Source organism: Thunnus albacares, chromosome 3 (assembly GCF_914725855.1).
Source record: "Thunnus albacares chromosome 3, fThuAlb1.1, whole genome shotgun sequence".
NCBI lineage: Eukaryota > Metazoa > Chordata > Actinopteri > Scombriformes > Scombridae > Thunnus > Thunnus albacares.
The window spans coordinates 11498690-11519461 of record NC_058108.1 but is presented as its reverse complement, the minus strand read 5'-3'; the positions used below and the strand labels follow the sequence as shown (position 1 = coordinate 11519461).

Below are 20772 nucleotides of genomic sequence, written 5' to 3'. Positions count from 1 at the left end.
GCAGAATTGCAATGGCTCTACTTGAAACTACTGGGTACTCCCTCTCCAGTGATATCCAAAACATGTCCAAAGCCGTGTCTTGAAAATCCATGTTTAATGTGCGATCTTCCCTGATCTCTGCCAGTTGCTCCCGTGCCATCAGTGGCAAGTCTTTTGAGCTTTCCAGTGCACATAAATTCCAAGGGTCATGGAACCAGTCAAACTTCGCAAAAGGCTCAGATGGAAAATAATGGTTAAATCTCTCCGCAAGAATTTTCAGATGCTAAGAGATAACGACAGAAAATGTGGTGCTGTTTGAATGTTCACTGCACAAGAGAAACATTTCAAGCCTACACTGTTCTACAAAGGTACACCAGAGTGTGAGAAGATTTTCTTTGCCTTGCATTTTAATGTTGAGTTCAGTTTGAGTTATGCGCCCATCATGTATCTGCAATCAATTCCACATATGCAGAATTCTTTTCTATCAGGATCATTCTGAGTTCTTCTTTCAACTCGTACAGTTAATTAACAGAGATTAACAATATTCACCGCTCTGTCCAGTACATCTGATTTTGGCAGCGTCTTTGCAACCAGTGCCTCTCCGTGAAGGAAGCAGTGAGTGCTTCACACGTTCGGGTTTTGTGCTCTGACCCTGCTGATGAAACCCTTGGCACTGCCCATCACATCATACGGTTCTTCCAGCTCAGTCCCCCCTCTTCAAGATACACAGTTGTCACATGATAAATCTCCTCTGCGGTTGTTTTGTTAGGCATTGCTTTGCAAAATAAAAAATCCTCTCTGATATGGTCCCCATCTACAAGGAAAACATTTGCCAATAGCCAATGATCATGCCCATTGACCTCTGTTGATTCATTGCATTGTAAGGAAAATTTCGCAATGGATGTGATTTTTTCAAAAACCATGTCCTCAATGCCTGCAGACATGTCATTGATTCGCCTTCCAATGGTACAGTCCAACAGCGGAACCGTTGCAATTTCTTTTGCTGCTTGTGGGCCTAGCATTTTGTTAACAGCTGCTGTGCACGCTGGCAATATGGCCGTCTCAGCAGTCCTGTGTGGCTTCTTAACCTTCATCATCACTTGCTCTTGTAAGTTGTGTTGACTTTTCAAACAAATAAAATACTCTGCATCCTTGTTGGCCAGGGACAGATGAGTTGTTGTCAGGGGAAGTTTGCCTGGAACCATTGCTTGATTTGACAATTTCATACCACATACCAGGCACAGAGGAAGAGGGCATGATGGATCCCCAGTAAATTATTTCACATTGCTACAAACAAGTCCGAGGTCTGTGCACATCTAATGGATTAAATATAGGCATTTCTTATTTTGCTCTAGTAAATTCTGTTAAATTTAAGAACAAAAGTACAAAAGTGAAAATGAGTAGAGGGTCACAGCCTGCATGTGTGTTTCCTGACAATGTTCAGCTCGGTTGTGTCATATAACTGATTTGCTGTATCAACTACAGCATGTGACATTTACACAGGAACTCGACTAAGCATGAGTTGCTGAAATTTTGATAGGTTGCTGATCAAAGTTTTTCCCACATCCACACACTTGTGACAAGTAATGTGATTCTGATTTGTTCCTGCAGCGACCTAAATGTTTAAATTCAGAGCTAAAACGTAACCTTCAGCTGCACCTACAAAAATGTTAAAGAAGGGTTCACAATTTTTCAAGTCTGTCTTAAAATAACAGTCAGGCGCCAAAATGAACACTGAAACAGATTTTTCTTGTCATAATCATTCCTCCTGTTCAACCAGACCATTAGAAGATGTAAGTGATGGGGGACAAAATCCGCAATCCTCCTTCTGTGCCAAAAAAAAAAAGAAAGTTTATCTGAAACTAATATGAAGCTTAATTCATCCTAATGTGTCAGCATGTGTCCTAATCTTTCAACGTTACAGTCTTTTTAGTGCCAGAGTTCCTCTTTTTGTTAGTATACTTCCACTGCAGCTCAACAGGGAAACACTCCCCGAGGAAACACAAAGAAGAAGAATTTGATGCTAAAAAGACTGTAAATGTGGCAGATATCCACTTGATATGATTAACTCAGACTGATGAAGCCTCATATAAGCTTCACATCAACTTTTAAATACAATTTTGCACAAAACAACTGTGTTGACACACTGTGGATTTTGGCCCCATTGCTTACATTGTAAGTGCATTATGAAGGGAATCTTTTAGTAGCCAGTATGAACAGGAGGAATAATTATAGTGTTCGTATGGACACCTAACTGTTGTTTTAAGACACACTCGAAAAATTGTGAACCTGTCCTTTAAGAGCCATTAGTCAACATGGGAATAGAATAGGTCCAGAAAAGTGAGCTCAATAGAAATATGAGCACTGAGAGTACTGTATATGCAATGTGTAACAATAAGAGTGATGGGGGAGGACACTGCGTCATGCATAAAGTTGTATGAAGATATTCATTAAGTTCAGACGAATGTGAAAAAAACCCAAACAAATCTCCATACCAAATTAACACTCTACAGTCTCATATAATCTCTGTCTGGTGTTAAAAGTACACACAGTGTATTAATGATGATCACAGTATGAAGAAACAGAGTCTACACAAAGTGGATTTACTGGCATTCTGAGTAATATTTAAGTAGAATCTAACATAGCTAGAACAAAACCTGAGTAAACAACTTTCACAGTATGATGACATGAAAACTGCATGTTCAGCGTTTCTGTGTTTTGTGAAATCTGTTCATGTCAGCATATGGTTTGTGTTGTGAAATGGACACATACACAAGTTCCGCTGATCTATGCAGAATTCAGTTAGCACCAAACGAAAACTTTATTTCCTATGATCTCAAACACAGCACCACAGATGGTTGTCATGCTCTTATGGCCTGAGAGGAGGTGTTTATTCAGATCAGACACACAAATTTATTTCACAGATAAGTTTATCTTGTCTGGTTCAAAATATTGTTATGATGATTATAAAACTAATAAAAAAGAAAGCAATTTCGTAGTTGTTGTTTTAATGTGATGTAATGTGTGTAGTTGATTTTTCAGGTTTTTCAGTTGATTCACAGGATTAGCCAAAACATTAATTTCTGTCTGGTTATTTTATTCATAGATGTTTTCTCAAATTAACTTCAAATTTACTACATCAAAAGTTAAAAAAATGTGATTTTTTCAATATTACCCAACCCAAGATAAAAATGATACAGCAACCATCAAAATATTGTTATGACGATTATAAAACTAATAAAAAAGAAAGCAATTTCGTAGCTTATAATAGCACCACAAACTGCACCACTAGTGTTGAGATCAATCTTGGAGGGCAAAGAGTGTCCTGAGAAACACTGAGAAACCTAATACTCCTTTTTCTGACTAACTCAGGATCAGTGAGGAAGATGGGAGGCTCTCACTCCGCCTACTGACCAACCCTCGATTTCTGTTCAGTTTTAAGAAAACCATACAGGTATTTATCGTAAACGTGGCATTTCATGACACATAACTACGATGGCCCTTGCACGGTGAAGTTACTGGAAGGCAATTTATAAATTAGACTTTACTTTCAAACTAAGTTCCTTGATATTTTCTGATATTTTCAGGCTGTATTTGTCATCATCTCTTCAAGGAGAGGTAAGATTTACTTTTTTTATATCTTACATTACTAATACACTTCTTGGACTGCAAAAAGCTTAACTAATTCCTGGCACATGAATTAAATTATTATAAGCTATTAGCAACAAAGAAGCACCATTTCAGCACCTTGAGGATGTATATAGATAATTTTAATCTTGGTTATATAAAAGCATTGTGATACATTTTGCATCTTCTTTATGCAAATATATGAACTTACTGGAAAGCATGTAAAAGAGGAACATAAACGAGAGGGAAAGGATTGAAAGGGGAGAGATTTTGTAGTAACATTATTGAAAACTAAACCTGGTGCTAGTTCTTCTTTTTTGTTTTACCATTAAGACTCTCAGGAGCAGATGCAAAGATGACTGTCGAGTACAAATCCTTTACAGTGACAAACATGGATGTCAGTGACAGTAAAACCAGCTACAAGCAACTTTTAGAGGATGGCATGCCCAAACTTCGGTTGTCAGGTAACAAACCTTAATTTCAAATAATGTTGGGTGATATTTATACAATTTATACCATGAGACAGTCAACCCAAACTGTCAACAGTCAGTTCGCTTTCCCTTCACAGAACATTTTAGCCTCAGGTGTTCATGGTTTTGCCAACAACTTTTCTTTTTTAGTTCTGTCTCTTTGTTCAGTTTCTGATTTCTCAGAGATAAATGTAAATACATCACTGACATATTACCTCTTAAAGCTTACATGGCAAACATGTTAGCAAACAATTGCCTATTTACACAGCTAACACAGAGCAACATTTGGAGTCATGTGTCTGGAAACAGTTAAACCTTAAACCTTTGACCAGCACCAAACAGTAGACAACTGTTTGTTAAAACAGTGGAGGAATTGGTGGAGACGCAGACCTAAAAGAAGAGTAAATATTGGACTGCATTGAAAATTGCACCAAAAACATGCTAATGTTGCTCCATGTCTGCTAGATATGTGCCTGCCACAACAACTACAGTATAAGGTGATAAGGTGTTGTGTTTATAGCTTGTTCTTGTTGCCCCCACGGTGGTTAAAAGCATCTACTATTATTGCTGTAACTCAGTTTTCTTACCATTAAAACAGTGAGAAATTTCAAGAAGCTACTCTAAAATGTGGTTAACAAAGCTTCCAAGCAGTGTACTGGAAAAAGTGAGAAATCACTGGGACTTAAGAAGCTAAGCCGAGGTATAGCTACTTCTAAATGACACAATATATTATGAGACCATAGGAATTTGACAGTTGATTGAGATTTTGCCATAGAATTTATATTTAGGCATTTATCTTATCAGTACCGTTAGTTGTATTAGGTCAATGTGGACAATGTTGCAAATCACAAGCAGGTCTGACTGATTGCTGTATTGGATAAACAAAGTTGTTGTTTTAATGTGATTTAATGTGTGTAGTTGATTTTTCAGGTAGTTAATTCACAGGATTAGCCAAAACATTAATTTCTGTCTGGTTATTTTATTCATAGATGTTTTCTCAAATTAACTTCAAATTTACTACATCAAAAGTTAAAAAAATGTGATTTTTTCAATATTACCCAACCCAAGATAAAATTGATACAGCAACCATCTTAATAGGTTTGACAGGTCCTCTGACTTGTTATATGTTTTACGAATTATATATGTGATTTCTGCTGGTATATGTAATATGTTGTGTATGTATATATATATATATATATATAGAATCATATGCATTTCTAAATAACAATTAGTCAGCACTTTCTCTTTTAATAGATGTCCTGTTTAGCATTTTGCAATACCATTTAATGTCAAAATACAGATGAAGCATAAAACCACAAGTTCCTGAGATCACTTAATCAATTTCAAGTTTCTGTTTCTATTCTCGCTGTCATTCAGCTTACGCGTTGAGGAACAACCCTCTCAAGGTTGCAACAGTTTGCCTCGGACTGCTGTGTGTTGTCCTTCTGGTTGGGATCATAGGTCAGAGTGTCCACTGTGAGTCTACCTTTTTGTTTTCCCTGTCAAATATTCATGTTTCATAAAGTTTCCTGATGATGGTAAAATCATTGATTCATAATTTAATTTTCATCCTCTCTGGCAGACAAAAAAGTGGAACAAGACCATCAGAACAAAATAACAGACATGAATAAAGAGAAAGACAACGTACAGGAGAACCTGAGGACGGTGCAAAAAGAGAAAAGGAATCTTGAAGCCAACCGTAATCAGTTACAGCAAAGTTTAAACTTCTTAGCAAAAAGGAAAGATCAAATACAGACCAATAACAATTTACTGATCGAGGAAAAAAAGAAACTTAAACAAGATCAAAGCCAGTTACAGACCACTAATGCTGCTTTAAGCAAAGAGTTAGAGCAGCAAAAGGCAAGTAAAGTCCAGTTACAGACTAACAACGATGTCTTGACTAAAGCCAGAGACATGTTAAAACAACAATACGATACAGTGGTTACCAGCAAAAATGAGATACAGGGCCTTTATAACTCAGTGATCAAAGAAAGGGATAATTTACAGAACAAATTCAATAATGCAACCAGATCAAGAGAGCAGCTGCAATTGAGTTACAATGCTCTGATTAAGAATGTAGAGCATTTACAGGACAGATACAACTTCTCTTCCGGTGAGAAAGACAAGCTTGCAAGCAGACACCAAAACCTAACGATGGAAAAAGACACTCTCCAGGCTACTTACAACTTACTTGTAAATGCCACAGATGTGTTGCAGGCTTCTTACAATTCCTTGATACAAGAGAAAAAAGAGCTCGAAAGCAGCTGCAAAAATGTAACTGAGGAGCGAGACCTGCTGAAAATGAAAAACAACAATTTGACTGCTGAGAGAGACCAGCTGCAGAGGGAAGTTGAGAGACTGAACACAACGATTCAAGGTAAACTGATGGAAACAGACAAAAAAGAGCATATATTAAACTCATTTCATACTGGGAAAATGTCATCTCACCTGGAAAAATGCATGTGGCCTTTTTGTCAAAATGATCCTGGACACAGCTGAAAGCAATGCCTGAATTTTGTCTCGATTAGATTTGAGAGATTAACTCTCACTCATGGATGTATCCTCTCAGTACACTAGTAAAGACACAGTTTATTTGGCTTAAAATGCCATCTGATAAAAAACAAATCCAAACCTACAGAAAACTACCTAAAAATGTTCTCTCAGTGCTTGTGAGCATGTATGCTTGTCAGTGTTTGATTATTGATCGATAAATATCTTAATTACAGATAAGAAGTGTCCCACTGGCTGGAGGAAGTTTGAGTTAAGCTGCTACTTCACTTCCACTGAAAAGAAAACCTGGAGCCAGAGCAGAGAGTACTGTCAAAGCAAAGGAGCAGATCTGGCAATCATAAAGAGCCAAGCAGAAATGGTATGTTTATCTGTGTGCATTTTTCTATAGGCATGTATGAGCAAGTTTCACTATATAAATTTTTATTGTAAAAACACAATGAATCAGCTTCTAGAGGGCTTTTTACTGAATATTTTATATTAAAAATGGACCAACTGACTATATGTAATGTGAGAGGGATCCCTCATAGTGACAAACCCACAAAGAATTAACAGCTGCTCTGCAGCTCCCCTCAACTCCAACTCCACAAAGCATCTTACATTTTTCTGCTCATTGTTTTGGATTTACAACTCACAACTTTACTGTTTTGGTTCAGTTTTCTGCCCTCATCAAACCTGTTTGCTGCTGTAGCAGACAGCTGTTTTCCTGTTCCTGTCATTAAAACTGAAAATGTGAAAAACTGAAAAATCTCTGAAAATGTGGTCAACAAAGCTGACAAGCACTCTACTGGAAATAATTATAGGCTAATCAAAGTCAAAAGAAGCTGAGCTTTATCTACTTCTAAAAATGCATCGCACCAAAATGAAACTGTTCAATGAAAAAAAGGTGCTCAAATGGTCAATTTATAAGTAGCCTGTTTTGCAGATTTTACAAAATTAATCCTAAATACTACAAAACATACAATAGATTTTTGATATAGTTGATGGTATTTTTCACCTATATATAAAAATAATTCATATATTGTCTTTTTATATTTTATACTTGAACTCTTAGTTTAAGCTACAGAGTGAAACCTTTATGTCATTTGAGCCATTTTTCATATCATATCATAAAATACTGATCAGTGCAGCTTTAAGTATATCTCCTGCATTGAAAATAAATAATAAGATGACTGTTGCCAGCAGCGGGCAACGCTGAGCAAACAGTAAATTTGTGGGCTCTTCAGCCAAAACAATGACCTGAAATAGACTAAAATGCTGTGAAACTGCAGAGCAACACCTTTCATATTCCAGGTAGCAATTTCATCCATTGTTAATATAAAATATTGATTATTGCAGCTTTAAGCTATTTTCTCCACTATACTCCAACTGTATGTATGACGTGCTAATAAAGTAAAATGTTAAATTTGATTTTTATTTTTATGCTATTTTATGCGTGAGAAACCACTACAATAGCTTCAAGTTTGTGTCTCTTCCCTCATAGACCTTCATCAATAGCTTGTATGGAAGTGAGAAAGAAGTTTGGATTGGACTGACTGATGAAGGAGTAGAAGGGCAGTGGAAATGGGTGGACGGGACCCCACTGACCACAACGTAAGAGACAAGACTCATATTGCTTTATGACCAAAATAAAATCTCTTGACAATGTTGATTTAAACCACCCAAGGATAGAGCAATATTTTTTTAAAATTTGGATGACTCTCTCTGGATTGCAGGTTTTGGGGTTCAGGCCAGCCCAACAGCTATAATGGAAGAGACCAGGACTGTGTGGAGTTCTGGCACAGGGCAACAAAACAGGGCGACTGGAATGATGAGAACTGTAACATCGCACAAAATTGGATCTGTGAGATATAGGTTTGATAACAGTTAAAAACATAGGTTTTTGTTACAAGGAATGTACTGACAAATTGAATTTAGCAGGCAGTCCAGCTTACGCTGGTGCAGATACAGGCTAATGTAGGTTGATAGCAGCAAACCATCCTGGTAAACAACCATGATTGTTTCAAAGGAAACTGAGATTTCCATTGATATGTGTACATACTGTTGAGACAATTATGCTAGTATTATGGCTGCTTTCTGCCTCAGATTATTAGATATCCACTAATTGGCATTTTTAAAGAATGACAACTGATTAATATACAGTGTACCTATACGTAAAAAGACATTCCCTGATTATATCAAACTAACTTGCTACTGTGATTGGTTGATTAACAAATGAATACATTTTCAAAGTTGTTAGTTGTGAGTTGTACTTGCTATAGGTTCCTGTTAAGTGATGGTGAGACTGGATGGAGCTTGATTTTAAATGTGTCCTCTAACCAGTAGGTCATTTTTTCCTGCTTTTACAGTGGTAAAAATCACTCAACAACTTGAGAGAAGTTCACACAGTGAAAGATAGAATTGTTAATTTACTGCTGATGGCTATTTTGTACTCAGTTATCGTTGCTTGTCATTTAACTAAGAGGGTAATACTGCACACCAATAGTGTCTCACACTGATTTATGTTGACACCAGCAATAAATATACTGCATTATTTTTGTAACATTAATAATCATTCAATTTATGCTTTTACTACTGAAATGTATGGGTCAAAATACTGTATATAAATATTGTGCTCTGCTTACAATTCGATGAAATGTATTATTTCTTATTTTATATTCTTATAAAGACGTTTTAGATATTCATTCATATACATGCATATAATGAATTAATTACAAATTGTTCATCTTGTACAACTAATGTAATGACTCACATTCATAGATTTCATCTATATGTCTATATGTGTATATGTGTCATCTATATGTGTATATGTGTATATGTACCTTGAACACCTGCATGAAGCCATGAATATTAGAACAATTTCTGTTCCTATTTTTCTTTGAAAAGGGTTTAAACAATGAATGTGTGTTATGCTGCATCAATCAGGAGAATAGACAGATTAAGAGAGCATTATTATAGACATGGAGGCCAAAAGAAAGTTCTGACCAATTTTGAGTCAAATCTAACCAAAAGATTACACTCAGTATAATGAACACTACACTACACTGCAATCTTTTAACTAATACACCTACAACTCAAATATGATTCACCTGTGTTTTTGCGCTTGTGTTTAAGCTATTTCAGAGTTTGCTTAGTAGCAATATCTAGTAGAGAAATCTACTGTCTATATGACCCTTTTTAGACTTTTTGGAACTGACTAATGGCAAGGGAAAGCCAGATCTATTCCTAAGAAGACAGGGGTGTAATGTTTACACCTTACTAGTATGATGGCAATTGGCTTTGCTTATACATTTTGAGTTATAGTTGACATTAAGCAAATGCAGTATTATGTGTTTGCGCCACCAGAACTTCAAGTAGAACCAGATGACATTCAGCCAGCACCAGTCAACTTTGTTTCCTCTTGTCTATTGATGTCTCATCATTTCTTTCCATCTCTGAAACATTTTGGACACACTTGTCACAAAGGGGTTCAGTGACGACATTACTGCAGTTAGAACCATAGTTCATCTTTACTCTATGGAACTTTTATAGTTTCTTTCAGCTCATTGTTTTGGTTTTCCTGAACTCCACTCTCATCAAACTTGTATTCCAGATGCAACAGGCAGCTGTTTTAATCTAAAAACCTCTGATAAACACAGTATACTCTACCTACCCAGCACCAAACTGCAGACAGACAAAGTTAGTGACTGGCTGGTGAACATAGTGGAGCATTTAGCAACTAAAGAGTCATGTAGTTTTCTGGTTTGGTGTAGTGTAAAACAGAGCTACAAGGAGAGTAAATATTCATCAAGTTGCCTCAAATGAATGCTAGTGCTGCTCCATGTTTTCTGAATGAGTATAGCAACAATTTGCTTGCATGTTCACCATAACAGCTTGAGAAGATCATACTATGTCAAGTTGTTTTTTCATTTTTCTCTTCTCCCCCCAAATGAAAGAAAATAATTTATTAATCTTAACTCATAAACAGTAGTGTATGGATATTAGCCATATCAGCAATGAAAGCAGTGACAGCAGTGATGGGTGTGTAACATACAGTATGTGCTGTGGAGGCAATGAATGATTCCAAAATGAAGATAGAACATTATACAGGGTGGATGCCGGCTGAAGGGAGAAGTAAAGTTATGTATCAATTTCTATTGCCTAGAGGGCCCAGGTGAGCTGGCAGCTCTCCACAGTCGAACATTTGCCACCTGGATTAAACCTGGTAAGTCCACTACAGGGAGGGACATCACATAGTTCTTTCTACTGTTCTCAAAGTTCAAGAATGAACTTCCATGATCAAAGTTTCTTTGTGCTTTTTATGTCTGACCTTTTTTCTCAGACATTGTTTACTTAGCATTTCCTCTGTGTTACAACCCTCATTCCACTCATTGGACATAGTGCTGAGGAAGCTACATTGACCTGCATTTATCTCCATTGTGCCACAGAATCAAAGTTCTACATGTTTTAAGCCCATGAGAAGTACAATCATCTAAAACATTAAATAATACAACAATACAGTGTAACAATGAGGATGAGTCTGTCATATTGTTGCTTGAATCTTCTCCATTGTTTGGCACAACAGTCTCATCGCCAGAGATCCTACTCATTCCTCTCCAATCCGCCTTCACATTTGCTGAAGAGTGTGTTCTCATTACTCTCTCTGTACTGTGAGTGTTCCCTTGATTTTCTTCCTTCTTAGATCATTTTGGAAAGACAAACAGTAACTAAATATTTCACCTAATGTGCAGCATGATTCATCAGAACAGTTGATTGTTTTAGCATATTTACAACAAACCTTACCTATTAACTGCAGTGTAATAAATTGGATTATCAACACATTTAGGTTAAGATGTTAAACAAGCAACTTGTAACAGGTTTCTACCCCTGATGTTTCGAAGAGATCTGAGCTGTTGTTTGCAGTTACTGTCCTCCCAACCAGCATGATCTACCCTGCACTCAGTATGTTGCCAATATACTTTTTACCAACCATAGTTTACCAAACCAAAGAGACTGTCATCATCAGTTTACATAGACAAGTCTGCAGTTTGCTGTGAGGAGCCTGCTGTAGACTGAAGAAAAGTCAAATCCACTGACTCTGGAAATGTTTGAGGAACAAATTGCAAGTTGCCACACAGTGTTTTGGCAATGTTTATCTTGTTAGTTTTTTGTTCACAAATGCATTCATTTTGTCTGATAAAAAAAGTCCTCCTCTCTGCCCCATATTAACATACTGTATTTATAATTATATCATCTCCTGAGCTTTTTCAGCTTCAAGGCTCATAAAGGCATGCAAAATGCACACAGTGAAAATACCAAATATCTTTAGGAAAAATGATTTTTCATACAGTTGATTAAATCAACTATTTTATCTGACAAACTTAACTATATAATTCCTTCACTTTGCTCCACAAAACTTGAAGCCCGTCTGCTCTGTGACTCTATTTCTGCCAATTTCTCTGGGACTGAGAGGCACACAGCAGATGCTAGTGTTAGACAGGGAAATTATTCCATTTATAACCTGCATGTCAGTGTCAATTTAATGAAACAGACTTGTAGAAATACAGTCAAATTACCCTGGAAAAAAGCATGATTATCATAAACCTTTATTTTAGAGAAAAAGAATGTGTAAACTTCATATTATATCGCACATTTTACCACTTTCCATATTGACATTGTAAACTTATATTAGATAGAGGCATATAGTAACTGTTCACAGCTGCATCAGTGCTCAAGTGCTGTGATGTCCAACATATACACTTACAGTGTAGCATCAGGTCATAGTTGTGGGTGTCGGCTGATTACTATCAGCTGGCTTTTAGGTCAGTGCTGATTCATCCCACGCTCAATACATATTTTGTCAAGGTCAGTTGGTTAAAAAATGAGTATAAAACATAATGGGCAGCATTTGGAAAAAAAGACTAAGACTAAGAGATTTAACGTCTTAAACTCCACCGGGTCGTCGGCAACCCGTTTAAGCCAGTCGTAAGCGGTAGCATCACGCAGTAATGAGTAAAAGTAATTGGCACAATTTGGCCAGTTGGAGATGATTGGAGAGGTTCGGGGACACCAGTGACACCACAAACTAAAAACTCCCTCGCTCCCATAAGGTTAGGCTTGGAGGTCTGGAATTTTATACAGGTTGACAAAATGTAGAAGGTATATGGTGTTCTGTATAGTACTGGCATAAAGCCTGTCTTAATTATTGTTAGTAAAATATGACTCATAATAGACACAGACCAAAAACACTTTTTTGAGCCTTATTTGAACTGATGTAGTTTTGTTTGTGTTTTAGCCACATGCTAAACAAACACATTTCCAGAAACTAGAAGATGTCACATGTCAAATGAAGCCTAATACATGCATCATGGCCTTACAGTTCTTCTGTTATAAGCTTTCCATTTGGGTGTGCCAAATAGGCAAAAATTCTATAAAAAGGGTGGATGTTAAGGGGTTAAAGAATTTTGGTGGCATTTTACTTTCTCAAAAAGTGATCTCTGGAGATAACCTATACCAGATTTGATGCTTGTGTCATCATTCGAAAGATTTTTCACTTATTGGCTTTGCTAGTACTTGGCCTAAGTACAGTACACATATGGATACAGTCAAACAGACAACTGACGAACATCCACAGCTGGATTGGGAACATGTAATCTTCATCCCACAAACATACACACTTCCTTCTCTCTATGTGTCTCTGTATTCATCTTTCTGTCTATCTAGATAATCCACTACCCCACCCACTCAAACAGGTAGGTGGTGAATTCTCAGTTTTGCTGCACTGCTGTGTGGGAGCAACTCCATGTGTACTGTACACCACTCTTCAGAAAGGTAAAAAGTCTCAGCGTCACATACTTTAATATACTTTAACTCACAAACACATATTGCTTGCATTACTGAGATCCTACAGTATATGATCCCAGTTTTACTAACATCAAGTGAGAAACATGTCTCATTTACTTGGAAATATAAGGATCCATTTGTGTTGTGCATTTAACCGCCTGTGTTAAAGTGCTACAGTGTGTTATACCCTAGTGTAATATGCCCTTGTAATCGAAAGGGAAAAGGGTATTTGCACCCACTTGTACATTTAAAACATGTGGACGTCATATAAACAGGTGAATTAGACTTCATTTTGACCTAAATATCAGATGGAGGCTCTTCATTATTTTGTGTATGATTAATTATTTTGTGTATTATGTTATGATAACTTTATTGCATTCATCTTACTGTATCTGCACGTGTCTATGTATGTTTAGTTTGTCAAGAAATAGGCACTCTGGCCTGATTAGTATGCTGAGAGAAAACACCAGTGAGGCTGTTGTAAAGTGGGAAAAAATGATAAGAGGAGGTAATAACAGTGTTTTAGAGTAAAACTTCCATTTTTGCCATTGTCAACTTTTATGGTCAGAACTGTCTAATTGGACCTTGACTCTATGTGTGTGCTGTATACCACATCAGCGTACTGATTAGTAGGCAGGCAGCCTGACATTCAGTATTGTTAGTGACTGTCAGATAACCTCCTAGACTGTTTATACAGTTACCTTTGAGTCCCCTTAATTTTTAATATAATGATGAAATTACATTAATTTTGTATGTTACTTCCTATTTATCTTTAGTTTTAATTATTTAGTTGTATTTAAAATGTGCTATGAATACATTTGACTTGACTAAACTTTCAAGAAACTTTCCTTTTTAATAAAGCTTATAGTTAGGGCTGACCAGGTTTGCCTTGGACCAGCCCCTAGTTATGCTGCCATAGGCCTAGACTGTCGGGGGACTTCCAATGATGTACTGAGCTCCTCTTTCCTCCTCCCCTTCTCCATCTGTACACATTTATGTACCATTAATGCATGTTACTAACTTTGCTTCTTCCCTGGAGTTTTTATGCTGTGGTCCTGCTTGATGCCCACACCTAATAATATTATTATTAGTCATATTTTTATTATTATTATATTTGTTATTGTTATTACTGTTGTTGCTGTGCTTCTATGTGTCTCTCTGTCACCTGTCCCCCTCCCTCTTTCTCTCTCAACCCAATCGGTCAAGGCATATTGCCGCCCACCTGGAGCCGGGTTCTGCTCGAGGTTTCTTCCCATGAAGGGGAGTTTTTTCTTGCTGCTGTCGCCGAGTGCTTGCCCATGGGAGAATTTGGTTCTCTGTAAATTAAAGAGTACGGTCTAGACTTGCTCTATGTGAAAGGTACCCTGAGATAACTTCTCTTGTGATTTGGTGCTATATAAATAAATTGAAATTAATTGAAAAAAAAACTAAGCAAATGTGCATAATATGTCCCCTTCAGTCCTTTAGTCCTTAAAGTACTATAAGCAAACACAGAAAAACTGTCTTTGTAGTCAGTCTAAGAAAAACACCATTTGTGAGTGGACAAACCTACAAATGAAATATGTGTGGATGGTTTATGAATGTAATGATTTTGAGATAGAATCAAAATTCATGTATTTTTGTTCTACAGCAGATGTTCATGTGATATTATTCAGTTAGCCATAAGTTATGCCACAAGAAGGTTTTATAACACATCATAAAGAGACTTTTTACAGTTCCCATATCTGTGTGACATACTATCATTTATGGAACTTGAACTTTAACCTGAACCTGAACTTGAACACACACACACACACACACACACACACTAGTTACATATTATACATATGAGGGGGAGGTCAGTAACTTTGCAGTTAAGATTATAAATGATATTATGCAGCCGAAACCCTTCCTTTGCTTTCTCCGATCTCCCGCCACCAACATGTTCAACTACATGAGTTCCAGGAGACACTCTCTCAGGTATGATATTTAAACAATTTCTATTTCACTGTAGATATTAGATTTTCTGAAATATCCAATTCTCTATAAGCCATTACTGTAAACATTTACAATACAGATGATATTGTCTTTCTGTCTTCATATACAGTACCAGTCAAAAGTTTGGACACAAAGTGTCAAGTCAATTTTATTTATATAGCGCCAAATCACAAGTTATCTCAGGGGACCTTTCACATAGAGCAAGTCTAGACCGTACTAGGCATTACACCATGAGAAAGAAATTGGCAACAGCAGCAAGGAAAAACTCCCCTTTAAAGGGGAAGAAACCTCAAACAGAAGCGGGCTCTAGGCCATCTGTCTTAACTGGTGGGGTTTAGAGAGAAAGAGATAGGGGAGAGAGACATACAGAGGAGCAAAGCAACAACAATAATAACAATAACAACAATAATAATAATTGAAATATATTTAATAATAATAGTGGGTGTCAAGCTGGAACAAGGGGGCAGAAGGCGGCCCACAACCAAAGGTCACCTGCAAGACAAGGGGAAGATGCCAAGTTAGTAACATGCATTAATGGTACATGAATCCATACAGATGGAGAGGGGGAGGAGGAGAGACGAGCTCAGTGCATTATAGAAAGTCCTGTGGCAGTCTAGGCCTATAGCAGCATAACTAGGGGCTGGTCCAAGGCGAGCCTGGCAGGCCCTAACTATAAGCTTTATCAAAAAGGAAAAATTTTGAGCCTACTCTTAAATGTAGAGAGGGTGTTTGCCTCTTGGACCCAAACTGGAGGATGGTTCCACAGGAGAGGAGCCTGATAGTTGAAGGCTCTGCCCTCCCATTCTACTTTAAGAGACTGTAGGAACCACTAGTAATTCAATTCAATTTTTTAATTCAGTTTTATTTATACTGCACAAATCCAGTTATCTCAGGGTTCTTTTCACATAGAGCAGATCTAGATTGTATTCTTTAATTTACAGAGACCCAACATTCCCCCATGAGCAAGCACTTGGCGACAGCAGCAAGGAAAAGCTCCCCGTTAAGCCTGCATTCTGGGAGCACAGAGTTCTAGTGGGGTAATAGGTTATTATGAGCTCTTTGATGGTGCCTGACCATTAAGGACTTTGTAGGTGAGGAGAAGGATTTTAAATTCTATTCTAGATTTCACAGGGAGCCAGTGCAGAGGAGCTGAAATGAGAGAAATATGATCTCTTTTTCTAGTTTTTGTCAGTGCACATGCAGCTGCGTTGTGGACCAGCTGGAGAGTCTCTGGAAACTCGTTAGGGGAGCCTGATTATAAGGAACTGAAATAATCCAGCTTAGAAGTAACAAATGCATGGACTAGTTTTTCTGCATCTCTTTGAGACAGGATGTGCCTAATTTTTGCAATGTTATATAGGTGAAAAAAGGCAGTCCTTGAAATTTGTTTTATGTGGGACTTAAAGGACATATTCTAATCAAAGATAACTCCCAGGTGCCTTACGGTGGTGCTTGAGGCCAGGGTAATGCCATCTAGATTAGCTATATCATTAGATAATGTGTTTCTAAGGTGTTTAGGGCCAAGCACGATAACTTCAGTTTTGTCTGAGTTTAGTAGTAACTGATTGGTTTCATCTGGCTTCCTTAATAAATGTAATTGAGTATCGTCTGCATAACAATGAACATTTATTGAGTGTTTCCTAATAATATTACCTAAAGGAAGCTTATATAAGGTGAATAGTATTGGTCCAAGCACAGAACCTTGTGGAACTCCATGTCTAACTTTTTTGTATGGAGGATTCATCGTTAACATGTACAAACTGAAATTGATCTGATAAATGGGACTCAAACCAGCTTAATGAAGTTCCTTTAATGCCAATTAAATGTTCCAGTTTCTGTAAATAGGATATGATGGTCAGTGGTGTCAAATGAAGCACTAAGATCTAACAAGACAAGTACAGAGAGAAGTAATTTGTCCGATGCAATTAGGAAGTAATTTGTAACTTTCATCAGTGCCGTCTCTGTGCTATGATGTGCTCTAAATCCTGACTGAAAATCCTCAAATAAACTATTGTTATGTAGAAAGTGACACAACTGATTGGCAACTGCTTTCTCAAGCATCATCCAGTTAAAAATGAAATAGTTAAACAATAAAATGCCAAGATCAAGAATAGGCTTTTAAAGAAGAGGTTTAATTACAGCCACTTTAAAGGACTGTGGCACATAGCTTGTTAATAAAGACAGGTTGATCATATCTAGTAAAGAAGTGCTAACTAAGGGTAAAACTTCCTTAAGCAGCCTAGTTGGGATGGGGCTAAGAGACAGGTTGATGGTTTAGATGAAGAAATCATTGAAGTTAGTTAGGGAAGGTCAATTTTGGAGAGAAACTGTCTAAATATATGTCAGGTTTTACAGCTGCTTCTAAGGATCCTGTGTTTGGGGATAAATCGGTGCCTGTTGAGGGCAGGAGGTGATGAATTTTGTCTCTCATAGTTAGAATTTTATCATTAAAGAAGCTCATGAAGTTGTTAATACTGAGAGCTATAGGAATACATGGATCAGTAGATTTATGACTCTTTGTCAGCCTGGCCAAAGTACTGAAAAGGAACCTAGGGCTGTTTTTATTCTCCTCTATTAATAATGAGTAATGGGCGGCTCTGGCATTACAGAGGGCCTTCCTATATATTTTAAGACTATCTTGCCACACTAAGCGAGATTATTCCAGTTTGGAGGAATGTCATTTGCTTTCAAATTTTCACAATGTTTGTTTTAATTTGTGGGTTTGGGAGTTATACCATGGAGGTAACCTCTTATGTTTTAATGTCTTCTTTTTTAAAGGGGCGATGGAGTCGAGTGTCATTTGCAGTGAGCTTGCGGCATTATCAACAAGATGATCAATGCAGAAGGGACTAAAGTTAACGTAAGAGTCCTCTGTTGTATTGAGACATGGCATTGAATTCAATGCTGATGGAATCGCCTCCTTAAATTTCAGATTGAATCAGGATAGACATTAGTGAAGACATTTTTGTCTAATGGTGTGTAATCCAGTAATAGGAATTCAAAAGTTATTAAGTAATGGTGTGATAAAATAGGATTCTTGGAGAAACTATTAAATGTTCAATTTCGATGCCATATGTCAGACTGAGGTTGAGGGTGTGGTTAAAACAGTGAGTGGGTTTATTTTTTAAGTTTGTAACCATGCTTTATTGAATCTGCCCACCCATGTCTCCTAAAAATTATGTTTATACTGTTAAATACTGCCAAACAATTATGTTGGAAGGAGCATAATTGTTGCATAGATTAAAATCACTGACAACTTTTTTCCTGTCCGAACAGTCCTTTGTTCTTCCCTAGGAGTCAGGAGGTGGTTAGTGTGGATGGTGGTTGTACAATGTGCAGGACATTGACACCAGAGACCAGGTTTCTTGTCCTGCATCTCTGTGGATAGGTTTAGGCTGCAGAAACACTTTGGTCACAGTTAGGGAAAGATTGTGGTTTAATTGTCACTGTTGACTTTTTCCATATTTAACCAAGACAACAATCTTTCCCTGACCTTCACTGAGTACTTTGAGTTGTCTAAACAAAACTGTAAATTTTCAATCATGGTTAAGTTGCCATGAGCAGATGAAATATGCTGTCTTTTTATTTGCAGATATTTTCATAAAACATTTTCATATAACGTTGATATTCTGCTGATTATACCTATGTACTTTTACTTCAGTAAAATTCTGAATGCAAGACTTTGTCTTTTAGTTGAGTATTTTTACAGTGTGCTATTTTACTTAAGTAAAAACAATTTAATACTTCTTCCACCTCTGTGTCTCCCAGCTATCTGTTCAAATACAGTAGCTTTGAACCAGTCCCCATGCCATAAACTAGCCAGGCTTAAAATGAATCATACACCCTTCTAGCCCAGCACATTCTGTTATTTTTTATACCGGTATAGTGGCACAGGCCAGTTTACAACAGGAGTGTTCAGTCTGCTGTTGTACATGTGTTTCATTCTGTGTTCATCTCAGCCTTCAGAGTGTGGAGCTGCCATACAAAGCCTACCGCTACACTGTGTTAACCTGGGAAAAATATTCAGTCATTTTCAGTCAGTCATTGTTCATTGTTATGAATCTTGAGGTGGTGGCTCGTTTCCCAGCAAAGTCGTGATTCAATAACATTATTTAATAATTAATTACTGACCCAATGTTCATACTTAAATTGCACTGATGTCTGGCAATAATTGACCAATCTTCAATTTCGAGTGCTGACATTTCACCATACTGAAGCCAATTTTAGGTTTCGATACTTGATAACTGGCTTGTGAACACATCTGCAGGTTGATACTTATCTCTAATGGTTCATTGGCTGTATGGTGCAAAGGTGGATAAAGATGTAACATGTGACTGATTCCTTAATCAAAAGGGTGATGGATTCTATGGAGGAGGACAATGCAAGGTAAGAATCCATAATGTCACTTTTGAGCTTTAAGCATCTCAATTCATATCAATACTATTCTTAATTCATATACTTTCATTTATTTTTTCAACTGGTTGTGCAGATATTATTTAGATCACCTTAAAGTCAACTGAGATCTAAACTTCAACTCTACTCTGTACAGACAATCATGCACTCACTCTGACTGAAGTGTATTTATAAGATATATTCAATGGCAGCTCTGATGAATATGGTTTTATCACACAATAGATCCATTTTCAGATCAGCAGAAGAATTTGACTGTTTTAATACTTTTCAGGGTGAATGTGAAAAATCTTGTGTGCGCATTTCATGAAAAAGAATTGTCTGGAATGTCTGCTGGCTCAAAGGACAAGGGCAAAAGGTAAGATCGGTGAATTTCAAATGATATCTAATAAAACAATCAAACAACACTTGCGTTGTGTTGTGGGAATTATTGCTTTTAACAATAGATAAATTCACAGAGAGCATCTGTTTTTTCAGAGTTTTATTGCAATAAATGGAGTTCACATTTGCAAATGCAAATCTTTCAGTTTGTCAGGCTGAGAGAGATGCCTGAATGAGTATCATTAGTACAATGATTATTTGTACATGAAGTTACATGCATCATAACACATCTCACATCCCGCATCCGTCACCCTTATCAGTTGTTTTGTGAATTAATACACAGACGCCCTTTGTCTATTCATAACTCTATCTGCACCTGCATCTGCTGAGTTTTAAAGCTGAAGGCTGAATCACAACTTTGCCTTTGTTAAGATCACTGAGAACTGGCAGTTCATCATGCTCACACAAGAGGAAGAAGACACAACGTCTCACTCTCTGCACTCTGCCATAAGACAGCATAGGCCTAATATAAGACAGTACATATAATCTTAAAACAATAAAAAAAGAGTAAAAATTCCCATAACACAAAGAAATCAATTGGAGAAGTGTATTTTAAAATGTATTAGTTACAATTAAATGTTTTTTTTGCTGAGCATCA

At 37.0% G+C, this 20772-nt stretch overlaps 1 protein-coding gene across 1 annotated transcript; it reads left to right on the top strand.

Annotated features, from left to right (window-relative positions):
- The first annotated feature begins 3420 nt into the window (after nucleotides 1–3420).
- Nucleotides 3421–9668, top strand: LOC122979283 (CD209 antigen-like). Its single transcript, XM_044346617.1, has 7 exons — nucleotides 3421–3597; nucleotides 3940–4070; nucleotides 5454–5552; nucleotides 5659–6453; nucleotides 6803–6945; nucleotides 8068–8177; nucleotides 8300–9668. The coding sequence occupies exons 2-7, from the start codon at nucleotides 3962–3964 to the stop codon at nucleotides 8436–8438; spliced, it is 1395 nt and encodes a 464-aa protein (XP_044202552.1). The 5' UTR covers nucleotides 3421–3597; nucleotides 3940–3961; the 3' UTR covers nucleotides 8439–9668.
- The last annotated feature ends 11104 nt before the right edge of the window (nucleotides 9669–20772 follow it).

What these genes read in the sequence shown, in the direction of transcription:
- LOC122979283 (XM_044346617.1), top strand. Translation starts at nt 3,962, where the DNA reads ATGACTGTCGAGTACAAATCCTTTACAGTGACAAACATGGATGTCAGT. An exon ending in GCCCAAACTTCGGTTGTCAG is followed by an intron (nt 4,071 to 5,453) that starts GTAACAAACCTT and finishes GCTGTCATTCAG; the next exon opens with CTTACGCGTTGAGGAACAAC. An exon ending in GGGACCCCACTGACCACAAC is followed by an intron (nt 8,178 to 8,299) that starts GTAAGAGACAAG and finishes TCTGGATTGCAG; the next exon opens with GTTTTGGGGTTCAGGCCAGC.